This window comes from Apus apus, chromosome 1 (assembly GCF_020740795.1).
Source record: "Apus apus isolate bApuApu2 chromosome 1, bApuApu2.pri.cur, whole genome shotgun sequence".
Lineage (NCBI taxonomy): Eukaryota > Metazoa > Chordata > Aves > Apodiformes > Apodidae > Apus > Apus apus.
Genome location: NC_067282.1, coordinates 110,802,944 through 110,826,712, shown reverse-complemented (window position 1 = coordinate 110,826,712; position 23,769 = coordinate 110,802,944). Strand labels below are relative to the sequence as shown.

The following is a 23,769-nucleotide window of genomic DNA, read 5'->3' as shown; positions in this document are numbered from 1 at the left end:
TGAATTAAAAACTATTAATCAGCTCTCCACCCTTAAAGCGAATCATACCTATTACTACCCGATGTTCCATTTCCATGTCCTTAAAAGCCACAACAAAACACAACATCAAAACCACCCAATCCACCAACTTCAACCCCCCCAACCCAACATCAAATGCCCCAAACCGCCCTCTCAGAAAAAAACGAGCTCAGCAGCTGGCAAAAGATGGTGTTTGCTCTCCACGCACACAACAGCAAATGGCTCACACAGTTACAGCCTCAGAGACTAAAGATATTCAGAAGGTACAACCCAAGCACCATCGTTAAGCAGTTTTCAGAAAAAGTAATACTACTTCCCGGCTTGTCATTTTCCTTTTGACACAGGAAAAGAAGAGCTGAGGCGGAATTACCTGTGCAATACAATCCTGCAAATTGGAAGCAACTTTATCCTGCTCTTCCTTAAGGATTTTGTACAGGATTGCTCGGCGTTCGCTGTCCTTCCGCAGCAGAAACAGACCAGAATCCTTATCCTCAATGGAAGGAAAGGTGTTCCTGTCCTCTGAGGCCGAGCCCTCATCAGGCACGCTGCGTCAGCAACCGGGCCGAGGTGCAAGAGAGACCTCAGCATTAGCCACACGGCAGTACTGCCAGGAGCAAGCAGGGGTACTTGGGAGGGTAAGAAATGAGTAGAACTACAGCAGCAGATTGATCAGACTGGTAAACACTGAGACAGAAGATGGCTGAGATCCTCAGCTGGCCTAAACCCCACTGCAGTCAAAAGCACAAGGCTGATTTCATCCCTCTCAGCATCTGGCATTGGTGTCACCCAGCACTGGTTCAGTTTTGGGGAGGAAAACTGAAAGCCCTGGCCGGAGATAATGATTTTTTCTGGCCCCATACTGTAATATACTCATTTGAAAGTATTGCTTTGGGCTGTTTGAGCAGCAGAACTGCCTTTCTGCTGCCACTTTTCCACATTTTTTCATTAGTACATGGAGGGGTTAACTCTTCTGCTAACTCCTGAATCCATATCCACGCACTCAATAGGACAACTGACATTTATTCACTGGCGGGGGGGAGAGTATAAAAATATGTGGAAACTCTAAGGAGAAATAATAATTGCTCATTAAAATATAAACAATATTTAAATTAACTGGTAACTTGCCTATGAACTCACTTGCTGTTTAGCACACCTGTTTATCTAGTCACTATATGAACAAATCGCCCTCAGATGAAATACAATGTGAATTAAACCCATGTAATCCCTCATGGGTGTCAAGTAACAAGCAAATACTTTACCTCAGTAAATGGGAAATGGGATGCTTTGTCTGAATTTCTGAAACGGATCTCTTTGGCCTTTCAAAAAACATGTCATGCTGTACATCAGAGTCTGGTGAAATGGAGCCATGCTCACTGCTGCTACTGCCAGCCTGTTCTCCATGGATTGGCAGTGGGAGGGATGCATTACGAGTATAATCTAGGAACAGACATTGTAAAACATTTAACAGAACTAGGCAGAAAAGGGCAAGGTGCTTAAAACAGCTGTGATCATCTTCAATGATATCATGACCTCATTTTGCAAAACTGCTGAGAGGTAACCTTGTTGATAGAAAGCAGCAACACAACTCAAAATCGTAATACGTACAAGCAATAAACGGTTTGAACAAAAGGTTTGAACAAGCTAACTTCTGAACCCAAATACAGCAAAGCAGCTAGATACTCATAGCAAGTTCCATTTTGTTACCCTTTCTTGCACTCACACACATATATACACATGCTTCTTTGGTGCTGGTCTCACAAGTGGTACAACTGGATATACAGCTGTTTAAAGAGCCTGAACCAAACCAATATGTTACCATCAGCTGCTTCACCACAGCTGTATCTCTAAGCAGAGAGCATTCAGCTACCCACTTTCCTCACCTCTGACTGTGTTAATGGACATAGAGATCTGCTCCAACACCCAAGGCCTTGCTCACATGTCCCTTTGCCCTCAGTAAAGACCCTCTCTTGGCACTTTCCAATTCATCTTGAAAGTAAGAAGAAATATAAAAATAACAGATATCAAGAGGTTGCTATAATCAGGATTGCCAGTTTGCAGCTGTGTGATAGGAGAGGCAAGGAAGAAGTTCTGTCAACTCAGAGTGCACAAATCCATGGAGCTCAAATATCACAAAAGTTTCTGATGCTTGTCACTACAAATTATGTGGAGGTGGGGAGAGAGAGAGCTACAAATTAAAAGGTTTTCAGAAAGCTCTGACATACTCCATGATACATGGACTGATGTTCAAAAGGTTGAGGTTAAACAGTCACAGAAATGAAACAATACATGTCACCTTGTGAGAACTGGTTCAAGGTGTCTCAGTAGTACAGGAAACTGAAAGTTGCTGTCCCAAGAGTAAAGGCTGCCATTTGCTCTGGGCTGCCTTTATTATTGGAAAGAAAAAAGGGACAGAGTCAGGATGGAAAGATGGTGACAAAGCTGAGGAAACTGGCAGTGAGAGAAACAGTAGAGGAAGGAGACAGAATGAACTGCTGAGACTGTGACAACTGCTAGGCCAGGGCCTGCCTTATGTCCCTAAACTCTCCTTGGAGGTGGCTGCAGCAGCCAGCACAGCTCCTAGAAAGGTTGGACCTGATGATCCTTGAGGTCCCTGCCAACCTGGTATTCTACAATTCAGTGCAACGAAGCACATGCTCTGCTGCAGCCATTTTTCCTCTCCTTCCACTCACTCAATAGTTTTCATAGCATTTGCCCAGTTGGCTCAGATCTGTGGCCATCACTGAGCTTGCTTCTTGCTGCAACACAACACTTAACCCTGCAGAATTAGATTCTCAGGTCATCTGAAGGTGCTTCATAACCTCATCAGTGAGCAGGAGAAAAGAAAGGAGGAAGGCAGGAGGAGGGAGAGGGTGCAGAAGTCAGCTGCATTTCCCCTGGTATTTGACAAAGAGCCAGGTGTTCCCAAGGCAGCTAACAAAGCAAGCTCCACTTTTTCTAATGCCACACAAATTTTCCAGGAAAATGTCCTCAGGCAAGGGCTGCAAAGGCCACAGGAGAGAGTAGCTGAGGTGGGGCAGAAGGCTGCAGCCTGCCAATAGGTCCTAACTGCCCTGGCTGAGCAGTGTGAGCTCTGCCATTACCCCATGTAACTGCAGGAACTTCAGTCCTCAGTGGCCCTCAGGTCAGGATATTATGCCCATTTCCTTGCTTACACCAATTCAGCCAGATCTTATAAAGTCTTTGCTAGTTTTGACCCTTGGCATTCCATTATTTCAAATGTTCCCTGCTGAGAGGGAAGGAGCTCAAGAAGAGAAGCCAATCAGTTTGCATTGGGAGTGTGTGCATGTGTGTGTGCAGACGGGAAAGAGGCAGCAAGATCAACAACTTTGCTTGTTTTTAAACTGACAGTTCCTTCAAATACTAATTATTTACTTGGCAGGTCTATGTTAAGATTTGTTACACTGAGAAAGTGGCTGATATATTGAGTGGGGAAGAAGATGCTAGGCAGATAAAGTAAAACAACCTGCTAAACAGCTACTTCAGCACCTATGTGCTGAATTTCCAAATTAATTACATATCAGATTTGAAAATGCTGTCCCTTGTAGACGCAAACAGCTAACAGACCCGTATTTTCAGGTGACAAACATCTACTCTATAAAACTCAAGGCTCTGAAGTGTATCTAACTGGGAATTTAAAATGCAGAATTGCTTTAGAAAGTCTTCACCAAATGTAATTTTTCTAATTTTAATTTACTATAAATGAGGCATTTGTTTTTGGGGAGAGGATAAATGAGGTCGGGAGGTTTCAGTAAGCAAAACACAAATTAAGCAGGTCACCATATTTTGTGGGCATTGCTGAATTTAAATATGTCTAATTACAAATCACAGGCACTTTCAACAGTTGAGTTCCTGCTGCTTTCCTGGCATGAGAAACATCCTTAGTAAAAGAGAATACTTAATTATTCCAATCTTTTATAAAAGCTTAATGATGATGTTGACTTGCATTTGGCTGATAATTCCTTACCTGAAGGCTTGAATGCAATTCTGCTTTTCTTGCCCTTGTTTACTTGTTTCAGGAAGGAATCTCTGAGCAAATGAGATGCTGTAACACGTTTACTAGGATCAGGTTCAAAACAGAGCAAAATAAAGGCCCTTGTTTCAGCAGAAAGTGTTTCTGGAATTTCAGGATGTATCTTGAACATCCCAACCTGCAAGTAAAACACAAATATTTTTACTAAACAACTACCAGGCAACCATGGGCCAAAACTTTCTCAGAATACTCTCACACTCTTACTGACTCTCATGGAAAAGGAGCAATCTGGGTGCCTACAGAAAGCAGTGAAGTGACAACAAGGCTCTGATCCTGCTATTGTAAACATGGTGTGAATGGCCATGTGGCATTACACAAATGCCAAGTTATGCATCTATCAAACCATCTACCCTCGGGCAATCTTGGGATCTGGACATTAGTTTCAAATGCTGCTTCTCCTATCAGCCACAAATCCCTCCAGCTACTGTATATGCTTTCCATCACTTCTGCCCAGTACTGTCCTCCTCCATTGCTGACTCCTCCAGTACATTTGTGCCCAGGAACAGGAATAACTTCCTCCTCCAGCACTGACTGCCTGGGGCTTGCACCTGTTCTACTCCTGCCACTGCCAAATTTCTGTGTATGAACACTCACAATGACCTTGCCAGACCTTGTCACCACCCCTGGCACTCAGGCCAGATGTCTTCCCTAGCCTTTCTGTGTTATTTAACTGAAAATCATATGATGCCCAAAGGTTTGACAAGACTCCTCCACATTCTTTTTTTAAGTAACAAAAAATGTTCTTCTATGGGTTGCTCCCTAGTGATTTTTCTAGTTTCTTGACTGCCACCTTATTCTCCAATTCCAATCTGGCATAAATGTTGTGAAGCCAGAGTTGTGTAATATGTGCACCTTATAGCCTGTATCTGGCAAGATTCTGGCTTGTCTCAGCATCTTTACAGAAAACAGGCTCTGGAGAACAAGCAGAAAGACAGTGGCCACAAGGGAGATAGTCATCCAGCAGTTAAACAAGTGACAGCTGCTTGCTAAAGTGAAGAGTTGTTTAAATAATATCATTATCCAGCTGCATTAACACACTGTGGCACTATTAGGCATTCACAATGGTGGTTCGTCTTCAATGCAAGCTGAAGTAAAAAACGCTGAGCAGTCATGCTTCTGCTCAAATGACAGTGAAGAGGATAAAATGCTAATAAGGCATGAATCCCTTCCAAACCATGAGTCTAAGCACATTCAAAACTCAGTATTCCCTGCATGTAACAATATTTGCAACTTGCTAATTAAATTCATTTATTTAGTAAATAAATATAATAAATCAATAAATTGATATTTGTATCCTGCCAGCAGGATGTAACATCTATACAATTACCTTGTCTGATGGAGCATCTTTGTCTGATTTGGTAATTCCCATGCATATTTTGGACAGGGCTTTATGAAGAGGGTACACAATCTCACCTCTTCAAAATGTCAGCCTGGCAAGATTTTTGCATTGAAGCTGAGAGAGAAGACAGCCACCTGCTTGCTGTGCTCTGACAGCTGCTTTTGACGTGCTCATCTCAGTGGCCAGCCCTCTCCTCCTTGTGCCCTCTGGGGACAGGCTGACACAGCAGCTTCAGCTGGGGCCCTGTCAGAAGCAGAGAGCACTGTGGTGCCAACTTATACCCTTATGCACCAAACAAAACCCAGGACAGCCAAAATGAGGAGCAGGAAATCTGAATGCATGGGTCTAATCTTATATCTCTGTGGCTCAAGGAGAGTTCTTGCAAGCATCCTGAAACTCTGGCAACATTAGTTTACTTTATCTCCATTCAGTGTCATTTGTCTGCACTCCTTTCATGTAGATGCACATGTTCTGTGCTCATAGATTAAACACCAGACCGGGTACACTCAGCCAGGCATTATTTCCAGTTCTGTTTGCTCTAGACCCCTTCTCTCTACTTTGTCCAACTCTGGTCTCTTGCAATCACTGTACTGCATTTACTATACTGACTGCACATCAGGCTCAGATCTTCCCTTCACACATACACCCTCTGTCATGCATGGTGCAGGTGAGGACCTCCAAAGTTTGATATCCTAAGTTTTCCATGACTGTTTTTACATGCCTGACCAGCTGGCCTGTTTAATTCCTGGCTTCAAACCCAGCTTCCAGCTTCCTTTTATTACACAGCAAAAAGAAACTACAGTTTGCAATTTATGGTGCCCAGCAAAAAGCAGTAACAAGCAGGTCCCAGAAGAGCCAAGAAACGGAAAACAAAACCAAATGCTTGACTGTGGGACATGAACACAGTCTACAATAGCCATGCAAAAATCTCTGCCACATCCTTGAAGCAAGAAGGAAAATTAATTCATTTTTTAAAATGTCAATTCTGAGGCTTCAGAAAACATTTCTTCTGTGGCCTGGAGATGCTTATGGGAAGGACACAGAGACGTACACAACCCTGCCAGAGCTCACCGCATGAGCCTGTGCAGAGCTCATCAAGCACCCAGAACTGAACCAGCACTTCCTGACAGTTCAATAAACTGTGCTGAAAAACATGACATGTAACTCACTGAACAGTTCAACTACGTGCCAGATATATAAGATGAAAAGGCATCTGCCGACAGAACAACGTCTGACATTTACAGCAATATCGAAAGAAGTCTCTTTCCATGGCTCCCTCAGGAAAGCTTTAGTGAACCAAAGCACGTTCACCCAGGCAGCTTCTTTTGTGGAGTGTGTCACAAATTAACAGCACCAAGGTGACATATTACATGGCTAAAATAACTACATCAAACCCCGTAACCACTCCTGTCTTTGCCTTTAAGCTGTGGTGTGTGGGACAACTCACAGGCCCAGCATGACACATGGTGTTATGTGCCATTCTGAACTGCAGCCCAGCTTACTATACTGATGGGTAAAGATCTGATTTTGTTACTGTGGTTCCAGCAGTAATTATACTAATGCTCACACAGTGACTTTCAACACCATACACCAAAAAATTAACAATATTGATAAATTTAAGCAGTTTGCTGGGTTATGGATGTGGTATTTTCTCCATCATAAGAATGAGGATGCTAAAACATGAGTGAAAACTTAAGCACATTACTATAGGTCTATTGCAAGCCAGTGGAAGAACCAAAAATTTCCAGTCTGCATATTTGACACATTATCATATCATAGGTTTTACTCTACTGTTAATTTTAGGAGTTAGAATGAGGATTTTTTAAATTTTTTTTCAAATACATTTAATAACAAAACTACCCAAAGCATTATCCTCCCAAGTGTTAATCTGGGCATTTGAAAATGGATACACTGAAAGAAATAAAAGCATTAGAGACAACAGCTTATTGAGGGAGTAGCTTTGATCCAAAGGAGTTAGGATGTAAAATACAGAGTATTTCAGTATATTTCACTCCTTCATTATATACCAGAGATCCTGGAAAGTCAGCCTCTCGCTCCCCTTCCACCATTGCTTCCTACCATGTTGCAGAAACTGGGCCTTTGACAGACAAGGCAAACAGATCCTCTGGGAGGGAGGCTTATTAAAAACAAACAAACAAATAAACAAAACAACTTAAGGGAGCAGAAACATCTTGGTTGTCATCATTGGAGAGACTGGTTGCCAAGAAGGAAATCATACACCAAGAGCAGGAGATGATAGAAGTAAGAGGGTAGAGAATATTAATTTTCATAAGTCTTCAGTAACTTTTCAGGTTGCTGCTCTGAGTCATGACCTATTTCCAGCACTAAAATAAATTATTACCCCCTAAAGCAATACAGGTTAGAGCAAAGAAGGCTCATTCAGTGAGAAAGAAGGACATAGGTCAGACTGTGGCTTCATGCAAAATAACCCATGTAACAAAAAGTTACTACCAATTAAATGAATATTTTAAAATAACTATTTGAAAATTCATAAACTTTATAGCAAAAAAAGCTGTACTTACTTTAAACATTGCTGCTTGGGGCTCCCCTAGTTCATGAAATGGGGGTTTGCCTGTTGCCATTTCAATAATGGTACAACCTAGTGACCAGATGTCAGCTGGTGCCCCATAACCTCGTGGTCCTTTATCAATTATTTCTGGAGCCATATACTGCAAGGTTCCTAGTCAGGACAAAAAGAATAGTCAAGGGTTATAGCCTTCATTGTTATTAAAGAGAATTAACACACCACTAAGCAACCTAAAAATTGTCAAATGCAACCTGTAAAACCAAGATACTGGTTTTCCAAAGTTAGCACTGAAAAATAAACAGAAACTTATGTTTTAACATCTTTTCTATAAGCTTTTTTCCCCTCTTCAAAATATGAGGCTTCAAACTGCCAGAAGTATATTCACCACATAATCCAAAGGCTTCTTCAGAATCTAAAATTCTATCAAACAATTTTTGCAGACACTAAATTGTAAAGATTATGCTTGTAAGATAATTAAAACCTGCAAAGTGGCAGGTAGTCTTCATGAGAGTAATTTTTCATACCCTTACCCCTATAATGAGAATACTAATGGCAAGGAATTTCAGAAAGTTAGTTTGAAAAGCTATTTTTGCAAATAGAAGAGGATAAAGATTGTTGGGGTTTGTTTTTTGTTTTTTTGTTTGTTGGGTTTTTTTAATCAGAAGTTTTACACAAAAACTATCAAGGTTATACTCAAAGTAAATCAATCACATGATGAACAGAAAAATAAGGGAAGCCATCATAAACTGCACTTCCAGAAAGTCTTTTAGATGTGCTTGGCATTTCTGACATCCAAGGTTAGCAAATAAAATAAAATAAAATAAAATAAAATAAAATAAAATAAAATAAAATAATCTATAGAAACTCCTAAAGCTATACATGCTGGCAAAAAAGACTCTGCCTAAGCTTATAGTTGGTTGTTAACAGGTCAACTTGAATGTCTCTAAATTTTGCTGGTAGACAATTTGACTGTAATACCAGTTATGGTACTGACAAACAAAACCAAAAGTAAAAATGAAATAAAAGACAGTCAGATTTGGATTCACTGATATTCAATTGTTTATTAACACAGCTAACATGAGGTCTTTACTGGAAGACATCCCCCACTAGCAATGGAAAACTATAGATTTTCTGAGTGTCTCAAACACTACAGTATTTTCTCCACATGAATTCCTACCAACTCTGTTATGACATCTTTAAATTGAATTGCTTTTCCTCTTAAGAATGCAGTAAAGTAACATTGTGGTAAATCTGTGAACTGTTAAGTAAAGGACATCTGATGAAGATCAAAGGGACTGGATATTATTATGTTCATTAAATATGACTGCCATAGAGCAAAAGTTCAAGCCACAGCTTTGCCCTCAGGCTGCGTGTCTTGAATGGAGGAATTTAACGGTAAAACCACTACAAGTCTGATTCTTGAATCATGTGTTTGTATTAAATCATGTCCAAAATCTGCAGAGTTTACGTATTGAATTAAGTAACAAATTTCAAGGGGGCCTTCTAAGTCCCTCTGGGCTATAGCTACCAGCTTACTGATTTTAAATCCAAAATGAGATCTTAAGTAACATATTTATTCTCGTGATAAATTGCATCTCTGAGGCACAAACAGGGCAGCAAAAGTGCAGCAGAGCAAAGAATAAAGGCACAATGAAAGATTTACCTCCTTTTATTTCAGTACAGTGATTTTTTTTTTTTTTTTCAGATACTATTTCTCTGTGTATCACCTCCCATAACAATTAGTTGCTAAAAATCCACTATGGAGTATGTAGAACACAGCCAAGAACTGAGTGAATTTCCCCTATTATCTGTTCCAGCCATAACAGCGATCAGCCTTAATAGCGACTTTCTGGGACAAAATTAGATTTTGGACTACCACTTCGAGTAGCTGCAAAAGGGTCATCTCCCAGGACTTCATTTTTACCTTCCTGAACTGCTTTACATACTAAAGATTCCACAGCAAGCTGTAGAAATGAGAAGCACAGCACAGCTTCTGCACAACATATGCACCATCACGCCACCTGGGAGTGCATCTCTCTCCCATGGGGTGCGACTGCATCGAACCAGTCTAACAAAAATATGCTTTTCCAGATACCACATGAGACCTGTAAGCATTCGAGAATTGTTCATCCAGTGCATAAACATGATGATTAACAAAAAAAAATCTCTGTTGAATAATTTGCTTGGAAAAACAGTGCACTTGCCTAAAGGAATGCTTCAGCATTTAACCAGCTCTGCTCAGATGCACAGTCATTGATGTATTTGTCTGCTGTAGCACCTATAAACTGAAGAGAGCTTCTTGTAGCTCTTCAATCTAAACAAAGCATTCAAGTGCTCCATTTATGATTCCAAACTGGACAAATATATTTTTTTTTCTTCTCTTTAGAGGACTCCTAACTTAATTTGTTTCTATCTAGAACCCGTAAAGCTATTTGAAACAGATTTGTTTCAAATGCCTGCACCTGATGAGACAGCAATCTCATGAGATATTGATGCAGACATCATATGCTGTATACAGATAATGATCTAATATAGCTCCACTTTCCAATTCATGAGCTTTGCTAAGAAAGAGTTTTAAAAGCTTAGAAAGCTAAGTTATTTTAGAACATTAAATTTTTTGTTTTATTGGTTTCCTTTGTAAGGAAGCTGGAGAACTGCAGACTCACCACCAGACAGGTAATGGGAAGCCCTCATTATCACTTAAATGGATGTTGCTGCCTTCTCTCTTATGCACACATGACTGTTGGCTGTGGCTGTGTACCATTTACTTAAACTGCCAGTATGAGGCCTGTATGATCTGTGATAGCAGCCTATGCACATGACCATATAACAAGTGAAAATGTCATGCTACCTATAGCTCCACTACCAAGAACTGTATGTGGAGAAAGATAAAATAATTGAGTAATGATATGACCATATATTCATTTTTCAATGTGGAATTTCAGCTGTTACGCAGCAAATTTTGTTTTCCCTGAATATTTCTGATTTTTACTACCCCGTTATACATAAAAGCTTTTCTGTAACATGCCAGTCTACTATTTTCATGTGAACTGTTCTTTTTTACTGCTGATAACACCAAGTTAGTCAGCTGTCTGGGTTTTATAATTAATGCCTCAAAACTGAAAGAATTCCAAAGTTTGTGTTTGCTTTTCTGCACTTTCAGACATACTTCAAGAAAGTGTGCATGCCTGAGTTGCTAATATCAAGATTATTTAATCAAAGAGTTGCTGTACTCAAGTGTTTCCAGATGTAATTTCAACAAATCAATTGCTACTTAATGAAAAACATGTAGAAGAAAAATGGAAGAAAATTACTTGGGGAAAAAAAAGAAAAGAAAAGAAAAGAAAAGAAAAGAAAAGAAAAGAAAAGAAAAGAAAAGAAAAGAAAAGAAAAGAAAAGAAAAGAAAAGAAAAGAAAAGAAAAGAAAAGAAAAGAAAAGAAAAGAAAAGAAAAGAAAAAGAAAAAGAAAAAGAAAAAGAAAAAGAAAAGAAAAGAAAAGAAAAAAGAAAAGAAAAGAAAAGAAAAGAAAAGAAAAGAAAAAGAAAAAGAAAAAGAAAAAGAAAAGAAAAGAAAAGAAAAGAAAAGAAAAGAAAAGAAAAGAAAAGAAAAGAAAAGAAAAGAAAAGAAAAGAAAAGAAAAGAAAAGAAAAGAAAAGAAAAGAAAAATCATGTTTTCACCTCAAGTCCAAAGAACGTCTTGGCTCTAACTCTGTATCTATCATCAAATCCCTTATAAGCTCTGCAAAATTAGTCTTACCTGTAAATGTTTCAGTGCTTGGATTGATTCCTGCCAGTCGTTTGGATGTACCAAAATCAGATATCTTTACCACACCACTGTAGGTGTTCACCAAAACATTATCCCCCTATGTTTGGATGAGAGAGAGAGAGAGAGGGAGCAGGTAGACAGATGAGTACAGATCCCAAATCTCAATCTCAACACTCCTTCAAGTTAGCAGTTATCTTTGTAATATACTTTTCTACAAAGGAATTTTCCAGGAGCACCACAGAGAAGAGTTTATTTTATTCTTTCATTTTGTTTTAAGCTTCCATGATATCCTGTTACAAATTCTACTTCAATTAGAGTAAAACTAACAGAAGTAAGTTAAAAGCAAAGACACATTAGACAAAAATTTACCTTTATATCTCTGTGTACAATCTGGTTCTCGTGGAGATACTTCAGGCCTTCCAGAATCTGCTTGGTGTAAAATTTAATTGTAGGTTCTTTCATTGGGCCCCACTTAGATCTTAGGAGAGCTGAGAGGCTGCCTACAAGAGTTAAGAAGGAAGTGTATCAAGATGGCAAAATCTGCAAATTAACACGAAACATTTAAGTCTGGATAAAGTCTTTGCTCAATATCCTAATACAAGAGAAATGCAGTACCTATAATTAAGCCAAAATCTTCCTAGATCCCTTAAAGCAAGTGACTTGCTGCTGCTGCCCTTGATATTATTTCTTTCTTGTCAGCTCAGCTTCCACCTCTGTGACAGCAATAAATGTTACAACAGGGCTGGATGCATCTGCCTCACTTCAGTCTCACAACTCTTGAGACTAGGACTGGTAACCATTCAGTCTTTAATGAAATGAAGACTAAAGGTAACACTGTGTGATGTTTTACATTCGTGAACCCCACACATGGGCAGAGAAGCTGATTGACTTGAGGTGGGAGGGAAGAAGAAAAAAGGAAAGAGTCTTTTCTTTGCAAATATGGGATCAACTTCTGGAAATATTCAGACACAGAGGAAAGAAAGCGCCTGAAATAAACTAAATATAGGATGTTCAGAGTAGGAGACAGATAAATCACACTTCCCCGACTTGTAATAAATCTAATCCTTTTTAAAATAACACAAATATTTGTATCATGAAGCAAAGTAAAAACAGTTTTCTTTTGTTTGCTCACAATAAATTAAGTGTGGTGGGTCTACTTAATGCCAGACAAATTCAGCTAAAGGGATTTCCAACCCACACCAATACCTTTCCTAAGTGAAGTTTCCTCATAGAATCCTTCATAATCTGAACAGTTGGTGTTCCTTTTTAAGACTGCAGAGCTTGAAATATCTGAATTAGTTCAGTAAGAGCTTGACATTAGTAAGCAATCTCAGTACACACGACTGTGTGTATATGAACAGGAAAAAAAAAGTATGTAAACAACATCAGCTGATACTTTTAATCAGTGCAGGAAAACAAGGGTAAGTGTTGGTATAAACTCATCACTAGGAAAAAGACAGAGAGAGAGAGAAAGAGAGAGAAAGAGAGTGAAAGAGAGAGAGAGAGTGAAAGAGAGAGCAAAAGAGCAAAAGAAAGAGAAAGAAAGAGAGAAAGAGAAAGAGAAAGAGAAAGAGAAAGAGAAAGAGAAAGAGAAAGAGAAAGAGAAAGAGAAAGAGAAAGAGAAAGAGAAAGAGAAAGAGAAAGAGAAAGAGAAAGAGAAAGAGAAAGAGAAAGAGAAAGAGAAAGAGAAAGAGAGAGAGAGAGATTGAAAACTTCCCTATGGCCCAGATGTATTTAATCACACTTTGGATGTCTGTGTCCAGACCTTTCCAAGAAAACCTGATTTCTTTCCTGTTTTCTTATTCCTGTTTTTATTTTGCAAATGATATTAATTTAAGAACTTAACACTTGTTCTGAAACATACTTGCAACTGAAGAGCAAACAGCAAAAAGGAGCTACAAATGTAACCTAGAGAGGGTTTACAGGAACTTCACATCTTAAATTGTAGAGAAGGCTGGAAGAGCAAAACTGGACATTATGGGCAAGGGATCAAATAACCTTTATTTCTAATCTACCGAGGAAATAGCACTGCCTTGTATATAGCAATTAAGAAATACTACTTAATTGCTCAATCAGTGTTACTGCTCAACAGACATCCTAAACACTCCAGACATTGTTCAGATGCTCATGCTAAATGGACTATACCGCTCTAACTCCACTAGTTTATAACACATCAGTGTTTGACACCAAATACTTCTAATGACTTTTGTCTAGGTTTATAATTATTACAGAAAGGGGAGAGGGTACTGGGACCTGTACACTTCAAATCTATTTTTACATGATTCTAATGCCACCTGTAGGTGATATCTCAACAGAAAAGCCATATACAATGCACAAACATTTAAGTGCACATCTGTTGGCTTTCACTGAGTTCAGAGTCCTGACTGCTTTTGATTCCTTTGAGAGACTAAGCTCAGAATGATACAAACCTCCTGGCACCTGTTCCATAAAAATCTTAATGTATCCATCTTCTGAAACAGATCCAAGATACTGGACAATGTTCCGATGCTTTAAATATTTGTGCAGAGCTATCTCTTCATGAAGAGGTTGAGAATACCTATTAAACAAACAAACAAACAAACAAAATAATCTATTATTATGCATCTCATCATGCAGGAGAAGGCTCTAGGCCACACTTATATCCTAGTCTGCAAACATAACGGATTTTAGGGATGCTGATCCAGTTCTCCACAAACATCTTGTCCATGACCCTTAACATGCAGTGCAACTGGCTGCCTATTCAGAAAAAGTGCAGAGGTGGATCTCAGAGGAACCCTGAAGGAAAAACATGCCCTGAAAGATTTCATACATGCTTTTCTTCTGCATCTTTACATAGTACTGTCTTTGGCTCCGAGAATCCTTTTATGCATTTCCCCCTCCCCAAAAGGATACAACAGCAATTTTAAAACCCAAAATGTCTTGCTCTAGAATTTATTATATACATATAGATTATAGAATCATAGTATGTCTTGGGTTGGAAGGGACCTCTAAAGGTCATCTAGTCCAACCCCCTCTACCATAAGCAGGGACATCTCCAACTAGAACAGATTGCTCAGAGCCCCATCAAGCCTGACCTTGAAAGTTTCCAGGGATGGTTCCTCCACCACCTCTCCAGACAACCCATCCAGTGATCCACCACTGTATTATTTATTACATATATAATGTACTTTCAAAAAAATAAAAAGTCCTTATTCTCAAAAGGGTACTGTTGAATGCTAGGCAGAAAATATAATTGAATTTTAGTATGCTAGGATTTTATAAACTAATCACACAGAAATACATACAGAAAAGCAAAGTTTTCAGCAAACAACTGCAGTTTCATTACAATATATACATAACAATAAAATAGGACTTACCTGCTGTCTCTTTCAGGTATTTCTTTGATGGCTATTCGGACCTGATTACTAAGGTCTCTTCCAGCATAAACTATTCCGTAAGTACCTTTCCCTAGAACTACCCTGTCACCATTCTCATCATAATCATATTCATACTGCAAGCAGAAAAGATAAAAAAAGCAGCATGGAAATTGTTATCACTGACATTTGACATCACAGAGTGCTTTAACAACAGTTATGTACTATCCTGAGTGAGGACAGCACAGAGCAGTTACTGCAGTGCAGCTGTGGTAGAGTAGGTTACCCCCCTGCCTGGCGCATTATACCTCCTGTAAATTTCCATGTTACTTGCTTTACAAAACAATCTTCCCTAACCAACTTTCAAATGCATTCACACCAATAAGTTGAATTCCTTGAATAAACCAAATTCAATGAAACAGTGCTGTCAAAAGAACACATTCAGTTGTCATCTCTAAAAATTCTTGACTGAGCCTTCAGAATATGTAAATGTATAGAACATAACCTACAATTTTGAAACCAATGATTTAAACAGAATGTCACATTCTCATTACAGTGAGTGGGCACTGTTTTCAGATCCTAAACACTCATTTGAGCTTAGCCACAGCAAAATTACTTTCTGACCTATTCCCCTCATTATGAGCTTTTCCAAAAAGTGCAAAAAAATTGCTCATCTTCTCCAAGGATGATTACATGTATGAAGCAGTGGTTTCCACTGCTGCTGAAACTGTGCTGGATCATATTGCCACCTGAATAAGTCACTGCCGGTTCACTGACTTCAGTAAAGCTACACTAATTTATACCACCTTGTGGTCTTGTCTCGTATGGTGATCTTAACACAGAGCTGCCCTACTGTAAAGGTCAGTGAAAAACCTACTAAAGAATGATCACAGAATCATCAAGGCTGGAAAAGACCTTTAAGATCATCAAGTCCAGCCTATGACCAACACCACCACATCAGCCAGACCATGGCACGAAGTGCCACATCCAGCCTTTCCTTGAACACATCCAGGGATGGTGCCTGGGAAGTCCATTCCAATGTCTGATCACTCTCTCCGTGAGGAAGTGCTTATTAATATCCAACTTAAACCTCCCCTAGAGTAGCTTGAGGCCATGCCCTCCTGTTCTGTCACTAGTTGCCTGGAAAAAGAGCCCAGCCCACACCTGACTACAACCTCCCTTCAGGTAGTTGAAGAGAGTGATAAGGTCCTCCTCTTCCCCAGGCTAAACAACCCCAGCTCCCTCAGCCTATCTTTATAAGACTTTCCCTCTAGTCCTTTCACCAGCCTTGCTGCTCTCCTCTGGACCTGCTCCAGCACCTCAACATCCTTCTGGAAGTGAGGGGCCCAGAACTGGACACAGTACTCAACGTGAGGCCTCACCAGTGCTGTGTACAGGGGGAGAATTACATCCCTACTCCTGCTGGCCACACCATTCCTGATACAAGCCAGGATGCCACTGGCCTTCCAGAACACCTGGGCACACTTCTGGCACATGTTCAACCAGCTGTCAACCAGTACTCCCAGGTCCCTCTCTGCTGGGCTGCTCTCCAGCCACTCTTCCCCAGCCTGTAGCATTGCCTGGGGTTATTGTGGCCAAAGTGCAAGACTCTGCACTTGCTCTTGTTGAATGGGCCTCAGCCCATTGACCCAGCCTGTCCAGGTCCTCTTGCAGCTTCTTCCCACTCCCCAGCAGATCAACACTCCCTCCCAACTTGGTGTCATCTGCAAACTTGCTGAGGGTGGACTGAATCCTCACATCCAGGTCATCAATAAAGATGTTGAATAGGACTGGGCCCAGTATTGATCCCTGGGGGGATATACAAAAGTATATCCCAGACACAAAATAGTCTTAAATTCCTTTGAAAGTTGGGTTAGGCAGCACACCCCTGATTCAAATCAGGCAACTGATAAAGGATATTGAAAAAGCACTTCAGCAAAGAATTAAGACAGGAATTGAACTGTTTCACAGCCTCAGCTATTATCAGAAGTATGCAGACCTCCACATATATCTTCCCAAATCCAAGAGGATGTTCCATATGGGAAAACTGGAGGGTATTCTCTGTATCTTCCTAGTAATTCTCAATTTAAAACCAAAACAAAACAACAACAAACCGAACCAAAAAAAACCAACCAAACAAACCTTTTTACAATGGCCATAACTACTGACTTTTCTGTCATTGACCACTTTTTCTGCTTCATCCAGTAAGACTCTCTCATGCACAATGGAACCTTGAGATCTATTTCTTCATAGTGTCTTCCCAGTTTGGATTGCAGTGCTGGTACTGCAATGTCCATGTGTCATTGACAGTCCCCCTCTTCACCTCAGCAAAGATGACAAGCTTCCTGCTGCTGTATAGAAGGTGCTAAAGAAAAACCGTCTGTCATTTATCCTAACAGCATGTTCTGCTCAGTGGAACTAAACTGGAGTTAGCACAGCTTTAGTACAGTTTCATTTTCATGTTCCAGCACTTTATGGTTCATAACATAATCTTGTTATATGATAGACGTAACTGACCCAAAACACCATATGTAAAACTTCTCAGGTTCTTTGGTAGGAGCATATCCTCCTTCCAGAGCTACCAGATGATATGAAATGGTGTAGAAAAAAGCAGTCACACTGCAAAATTTAAGATTGACAGCAACCTTATCTGCAACAGACTGGTACCAAGCCAATTCTTTCATTACTGTGGAGAAACCTGTGTTCTCTAGTCTGTGCCCCATGATACACGGATTATTGCAATTTTAGTTCAATGCTAGTTAGTAGACAGTTTAATAGACTTGTACATACTTAACCCCTCTTCACATTTGCCTCCTCTCTTTCCAACAGCTACAAAGATTGAATAAATCACTGTTAGTTGCCAAAAGTCTGAATATGTGATCCACTGGATGTGCAATTCAACCATTAGGTATGAGTAAAGAAGTGTTTGTACCTGACCTTCTGCATGAAGGCAGTAGGGCAGAGTGGGATCTCTAGGATATCCCATTTGAGGTACAGCCAGTACTCTTAAAGTGATAGGAACTTCTTCAACATCAATATCCCGAATCAAATACCCTGAGGTATAAATGACTGCAAAACTCACTCCTCTTCCAAATCCTAGTCAGCTGTAGAATCAAACTGTAGTTGCTTTCAAATAATACTACAATCCCAAACACATAATCCTTTGGGAAAAGCTTCTCATAATAATTCTGACTGAAATAATATTTTCTTCTGTCAAACTGTGCTCAAGGCTATTTCTTCCTCTTCCCCAAATATAAACAGCTGCTTTATTAATGCTAAGAACTTCTGCTTTCTCTGCACTTGTCAAGCCCACCATCAAGATCATACAAAGCTGTTTTCCATGTTGTCTCTTCTTAAATGTAAGATTCCATGCTGCAGAAAGACATCAAGTGTCTTAGCTCATTTACAAGCTAAACAATTCCATCTTCCCCTTTATGTATCTTGATTTCTGTTTTAATGTCCTGACTCAAGACAGGAAGTACAAGGTGATAATTGCGAAGACTTCAAGAGATGTAGAACGATACAGCTTAAAGATTTAAAATTAATTTCTGTAGTCATTCCTTCCTACATCACTGATTCGTGCAGGAGTGTTTCCTGCGGTGCATTCTCAGGTGATTTTTGCAGTTCAGTTTTTAAAAGGCTCAAGCCACAGTGAGCTCACTTCCTATGAGAGACTGTTACGCATTTGAATAGAGGGTGTTTTTTTGGAGATTGCCCTGCGATTAACTAAGTACTAAGTATGTAATGTAAAATCTACAGCTGGATAAATCTATAGACTGTTTTTGCCCAGGCAGAGCCCTGATATCCTAGCCCCAGACCATGGATGCCTGTATTAAGCTGTGCTTAATAGGTGTGCCTATCTGGTCCTTTTCACCAGAGGAGAGCGTGCTGTCGCCACTATACACAAACTTCAGTGCAAAAACTCCTCTCCCCACTATATGCAGTTACATTCAACGGTACAGTAAAGGATCTTCTACTTTCCTAATTCTCTTCTGAAGCCTCAGGTACAACAAAATGTTCACCATCCTAAAGAGCTCCTCTCAATCCTAAGTGTAGAAGAATTGCTGGAACGAGAGACAGTCAGAATGATACCCAGCTCAAACAAACCACAGTAGGGCTTTTACACTCATTAATTGGATTCACTGAATTTGCTTGACCAATTAATAAAAGTTACAACTCATTTTTATGACGGTTTTTCAGATTAAAAATGTCAACGTAAGCACAAGAAACATACTTAGTGCTACAAATCTAGACATTTGCTATGAGGTAGTGTGTCTTATGAAGATATGGATTCACCTACCTGAGTTCACATAAAACGTAAATAACCCTTTCCAAGTTGCCTTTCCCCCCCTCCCCTCTGTTGTACTGGTTATAAAGAAAGGCTACAGTTACTAGGTTTCTAACATGGATGTTACTGTGATCAGTCAAAAGCACAATGGATTAATCTGACCCTAAATATCTGCAAATCTCTGTGACAGAAAACACCTGTTAAATGAAATTACCTGGAATTGTAATAAGGTAGCTGATTACTATTAAAACTGAAGTATCTTCACTAAATGGCTTTTTCCTAGAATTTATTTGATATCTTTTATATCTACTTAAGCCAACTAGTATCAGATGATTCTCATCTATAGATTGTTTGCAACATAAATACAAGGTCAGTAACACCCTTCATTAGGGATATATGCAATTTACAGTAGTAACAGGCTCACTTTATTAAAATATGTTTTTTCAAATGAATGCAACTCTTATTTACAAATAGTTTTGTAAGAGTTCAAATTTCATTATACAATTTAAGAGTTGAAATGTTATTTATTATCTTTCTAGCATACTGATATGAAAGTGCAGGGAAGAATGAGAACAAGTTTCAGAGTTCTCGGATCTTTTATCCTTGACATACCTCCAGTGTGTCTCCATCTATTTCTCCTTCTAATTCCAAAGTATTGCCAACTGCATCAGACAAAATTTCTTTCACCAACCCACAGAATCTAAAAAAGCAACAAATAGCACAGGATCAAAGAAAAAAATTCCCTTCCTTTGGAAGGAGATTAAACAGATTTTTCACAAGGTGGGCTTTGCTTTCAAGCTAATAAACTGACTAGCATGTTCATAGGTTTCTTTCATTATTTTCTATGTCTCTATTTTTAAATGAGGAAGAACATCAAACACACACTGATAAGCCTCATTATTTAGGAAATTATTTTATGTTGTGTAGCAGAAACCAATACTTGCTTGTAATTGCATAGTAAAATCTCAGTAGAAGAAACTTAAATATTTCTGCTGTGCACCTGTACACTTTGATGGAAAGTGCTTAGTATGGCCTTGTCTTAACAAATACAATTAAGAGAAAAAGTTGAGATATTAAAAAAATACGTATTGATTTTCAGTGGTTCAGTTCAGTAGTGCTAAATTTGAAACTTCATATTGGGTGGTTCTCCTTTTGGGTAGGGATGAGTATGTTATTCCCTTAATTTTAATTTAAATGATCCTGTGGATTTCGGTTGCAAGTGTGATTACTCAATATTTCAGAAAACCAGATTTTGTGGTTTCCAGAAAGCCAAGAATACAAAAGTAGTAACTGTTTTGAAGAACAGAGGTTTGACTAATTTCTTCTAGTTTTCTGGATTGGAGATCCTTAAGTATAAGATCATCATTTCCTGTAGTCACTCAGGCCCAAGCCACTCACTTTTTTCCAAATTGCATAACAAAAGGTTAACCATTATTAAAAATTATTATAAAATATTCTCATCTCTTTCACTGACTAACAGACACACCTCTGGAACAGTAAGTGTCCTGTTGTGCACTGAACAAGGCATAATAAATAGGACCATTTTTCATAACACAAATTGCCATGTGAAATTAAGGCTGAGCAGGTAACATTATTTTTGGGTTTTTTCTGTCTTTTACACACTGCACTCTGCAGAGCTAGTAATTTTTTTAACCTGAGTTTATTCCACATAATACATAAATAGTAATAATTGCAAGAAAAATAAATATACCATCCAACTCCAAGTATTAAGTGTATTACAAATAATTCCTACTTCCTTCATAAGGTTTATATGCCAAATATCAATCCCCAGAAAAAAAAAAAAAAATTGGTCTGTAAAGATCCAGGCCAGAAACTGAGTTAGCATTCTTACTGTTTAAAGACAACGTATCATCAGGAAGTATTTGAATACAGGTGCAGACATTAAAAGATACCTGTGACACAATACAAACTAGAAATTCTTATTATATCTAGTTATTCTTACTATCAAACTCAACAGGTACATAAGGAGATCTAAACCAATATGGTACCTTACATGGCATGGCAAAAACAAAGAAAAAGAAGAAAATAGTTAAGAATTAGAATAAGCTACTTAAAGCTTTTCTTAGACCTAGTGACTTGTAGGTAAACTGACCAGAACCAACCAACTGGAGATTGCTCTCATCACCTGAAATATCACTGCATTTAGCTCATTGTTTCCTCATCAAGAAAAAAGGAAGGGAAGAAATAAAGAAACAATTTCTCAAACAAAAACGTCAGCTTTAAATCTTCACTAAATCATTCTATTTGAGACCTAGATCTCAAATGCAAAAAACCCCCAAAATGAACTCACCTACTGCATTGGTTTTCTGTAGAAAAGTAGATCTGAAAGTCATCAGAGTTGTCATGGACATAAAGAAAACAACATCGTTCATCAAATTTGGAAATACTGTGAAATTCATATTAAGAAAATATTATTTGGGATGTAACTATTAGAAGAAATAGAGCAAGAAGGAATTAATTTTTCTGAATTACAAACACTTAACAAATAAGAGTTATTACCTCAGAGAGATGTTACCTCAGTATGCAATTAATTTTCCTTACAACTAGGAGCTTTGTGTTTATTCATATATTCAATAATATTATTTCCAGTTTGCTAAATTATTAAACTACTGCTTAATTTGATAAAATACATATTTACCTGGGGAGTTCCTGATTGGACATCAAGAAGAAAATGTGAACAGTCAGACTTTGGAATACTCTCCCCAGGGAAGTCATGGCTTCCCCAATACTGGACACTTTTAAGACACAGCTGGTCCTGGGCCAACTCATCTAAACTGTGTTCCTACCTAGGAAGGTTGGATCAGATGATCCTTGAGGTCCCTTCCAACCTGGCATTCTATTATATGACTATGATACTTGAACTGTTTTGAGAGTTGTTTGTTGTCTGCTTCCCCTTCCACTTTTATGCTGTTCTGCCAAGATTTCTCAGTATGATGACAACTCTATGGAAAATTAATTGTTTAGACCCTAGTTTAGCTATCAGGAAAACCTTTCTTTCAATCTTGACAAGTACTTCTGCTTTTTGTATTTCCATTACTCTTACAGTAAAACTGAACTGTAAAAAATCTCTACAGTGTAGCAGACCCTTCACTGTATATAATTTTTATGGCCTTTATAGTGATAAACAGGTTTTGGGATGACCAATATTTACTCTAAACTGCAGCGATAATTCTGATTATTTATTGCATATTGTGCCTTGCCACTGTAATATACATCCCATCTAAATGCACTGAAGCAAAAAGTGAAGAGACCATAAACTAGCATCAATAGGAAAGGAAACCTAGGAATCAATCCCTTATCATTCCAAACACTTGTGCTTTAGTATTATTCTACATAAATGCCAAGTTGTTACTCTTGTTAAGGTACTGTCACTATTTTTGTGCCTTAAATTAAAAAAAAAAAAAAAATATATATATATATATAATTGCCTTCTCTGTTTAATCAAACTCTCAGGTTTTGCTTCACCTCTCTTGAGCCAGTTAGTTAAAATACATGACAGTAGACTATAAAAAAGTTGCAGAATGTTGCCAAACCAACTTGCTGCAGCATCATTAAGGGCTACATGGACAAATGTTCCAAAAACTTAGAAATTTGCTAGAAGATTATTTTTTTTTCCCCAACAAATAAAGTGAAAATACACTATGCCAATCTGCAGCTTGGTTCTGGCATAGCAGTTTCTGGTGTAGCAAGGTGGATTAACCTGACATGAGAACCAAGAAACAAAGGGCAAATTTGCCTGTCTTCCAAGGGCAAATAGGATAGAGAAGACACTATCGAAATAAAAACACTGTAGTACAAACAGTGTAATCCACGTGCTATATAAGCTGAACTGGTTAGTATAAACATAATTTAAAGAGTTTGATGCAGTTTAAGTTGACTGAAACAACTAATATTTTTTTACTAAAACTAATGCAATTTCAAAAGTATAGCAACTCTAAGTTTTCACATACAAAGCAAACATCTAGTTCCAACAGGTTTAAAAAGATTGCCTCTTTGAGCTTTGTAATTCCCAGCAGTGATTAAGAATTGAAGAAAATTAATTGCTTGCTTCTATCTAATTAAAAGCTCTCCATCTCAAACATTAATTCATGTGCAACGCATTGACTGAAGGTAATTAATATTTCAGAAATGTTATGCTGAGTTATGGTCAGTCAGTTCCACCAAGTTCTGTGATTACAAACTTCACATCCACTCATCTTGCACTGAAGTAGTAAAATAATACTATATTGAATTAATTTAAATAAAAATATGCTTTTTTTCGAAGACAATTCTACCATAACTTCAGTATTTATGTCAAAGTCCACAACTGTAGGCTTTCAGAGCAATCACCACTCACCTTCTTCAGAGAAATATTTTTCCCTGAGCTTATCTGGTTAAGCAAATTAT

The 23,769-nt window shown here is 38.5% G+C and overlaps 1 protein-coding gene across 5 annotated transcripts in view; it reads right to left on the bottom strand.

Moving 5' to 3' along the window:
* The window catches only part of MAP3K15 (mitogen-activated protein kinase kinase kinase 15), an 87,301-nt gene that overhangs the window by 6,029 nt on the left and 57,503 nt on the right, over window positions 1–23,769 (bottom strand). For all 5 annotated transcript variants that reach the window (XM_051611313.1, XM_051611323.1, XM_051611334.1 and 2 more), the window contains 10 exons: window positions 21,674–21,769; window positions 19,975–20,062; window positions 15,078–15,211; window positions 14,151–14,278; window positions 12,091–12,221; window positions 11,713–11,818; window positions 7,952–8,109; window positions 4,004–4,187; window positions 1,278–1,455; window positions 389–563 (listed from right to left, as the gene is read on the bottom strand). In XM_051611313.1, the coding sequence (XP_051467273.1) occupies window positions 389–563; window positions 1,278–1,455; window positions 4,004–4,187; window positions 7,952–8,109; window positions 11,713–11,818; window positions 12,091–12,221; window positions 14,151–14,278; window positions 15,078–15,211; window positions 19,975–20,062; window positions 21,674–21,769 (1,378 nt within the window). The remainder of the gene's footprint in view (window positions 1–388; window positions 564–1,277; window positions 1,456–4,003; window positions 4,188–7,951; window positions 8,110–11,712; window positions 11,819–12,090; window positions 12,222–14,150; window positions 14,279–15,077; window positions 15,212–19,974; window positions 20,063–21,673; window positions 21,770–23,769) is intronic.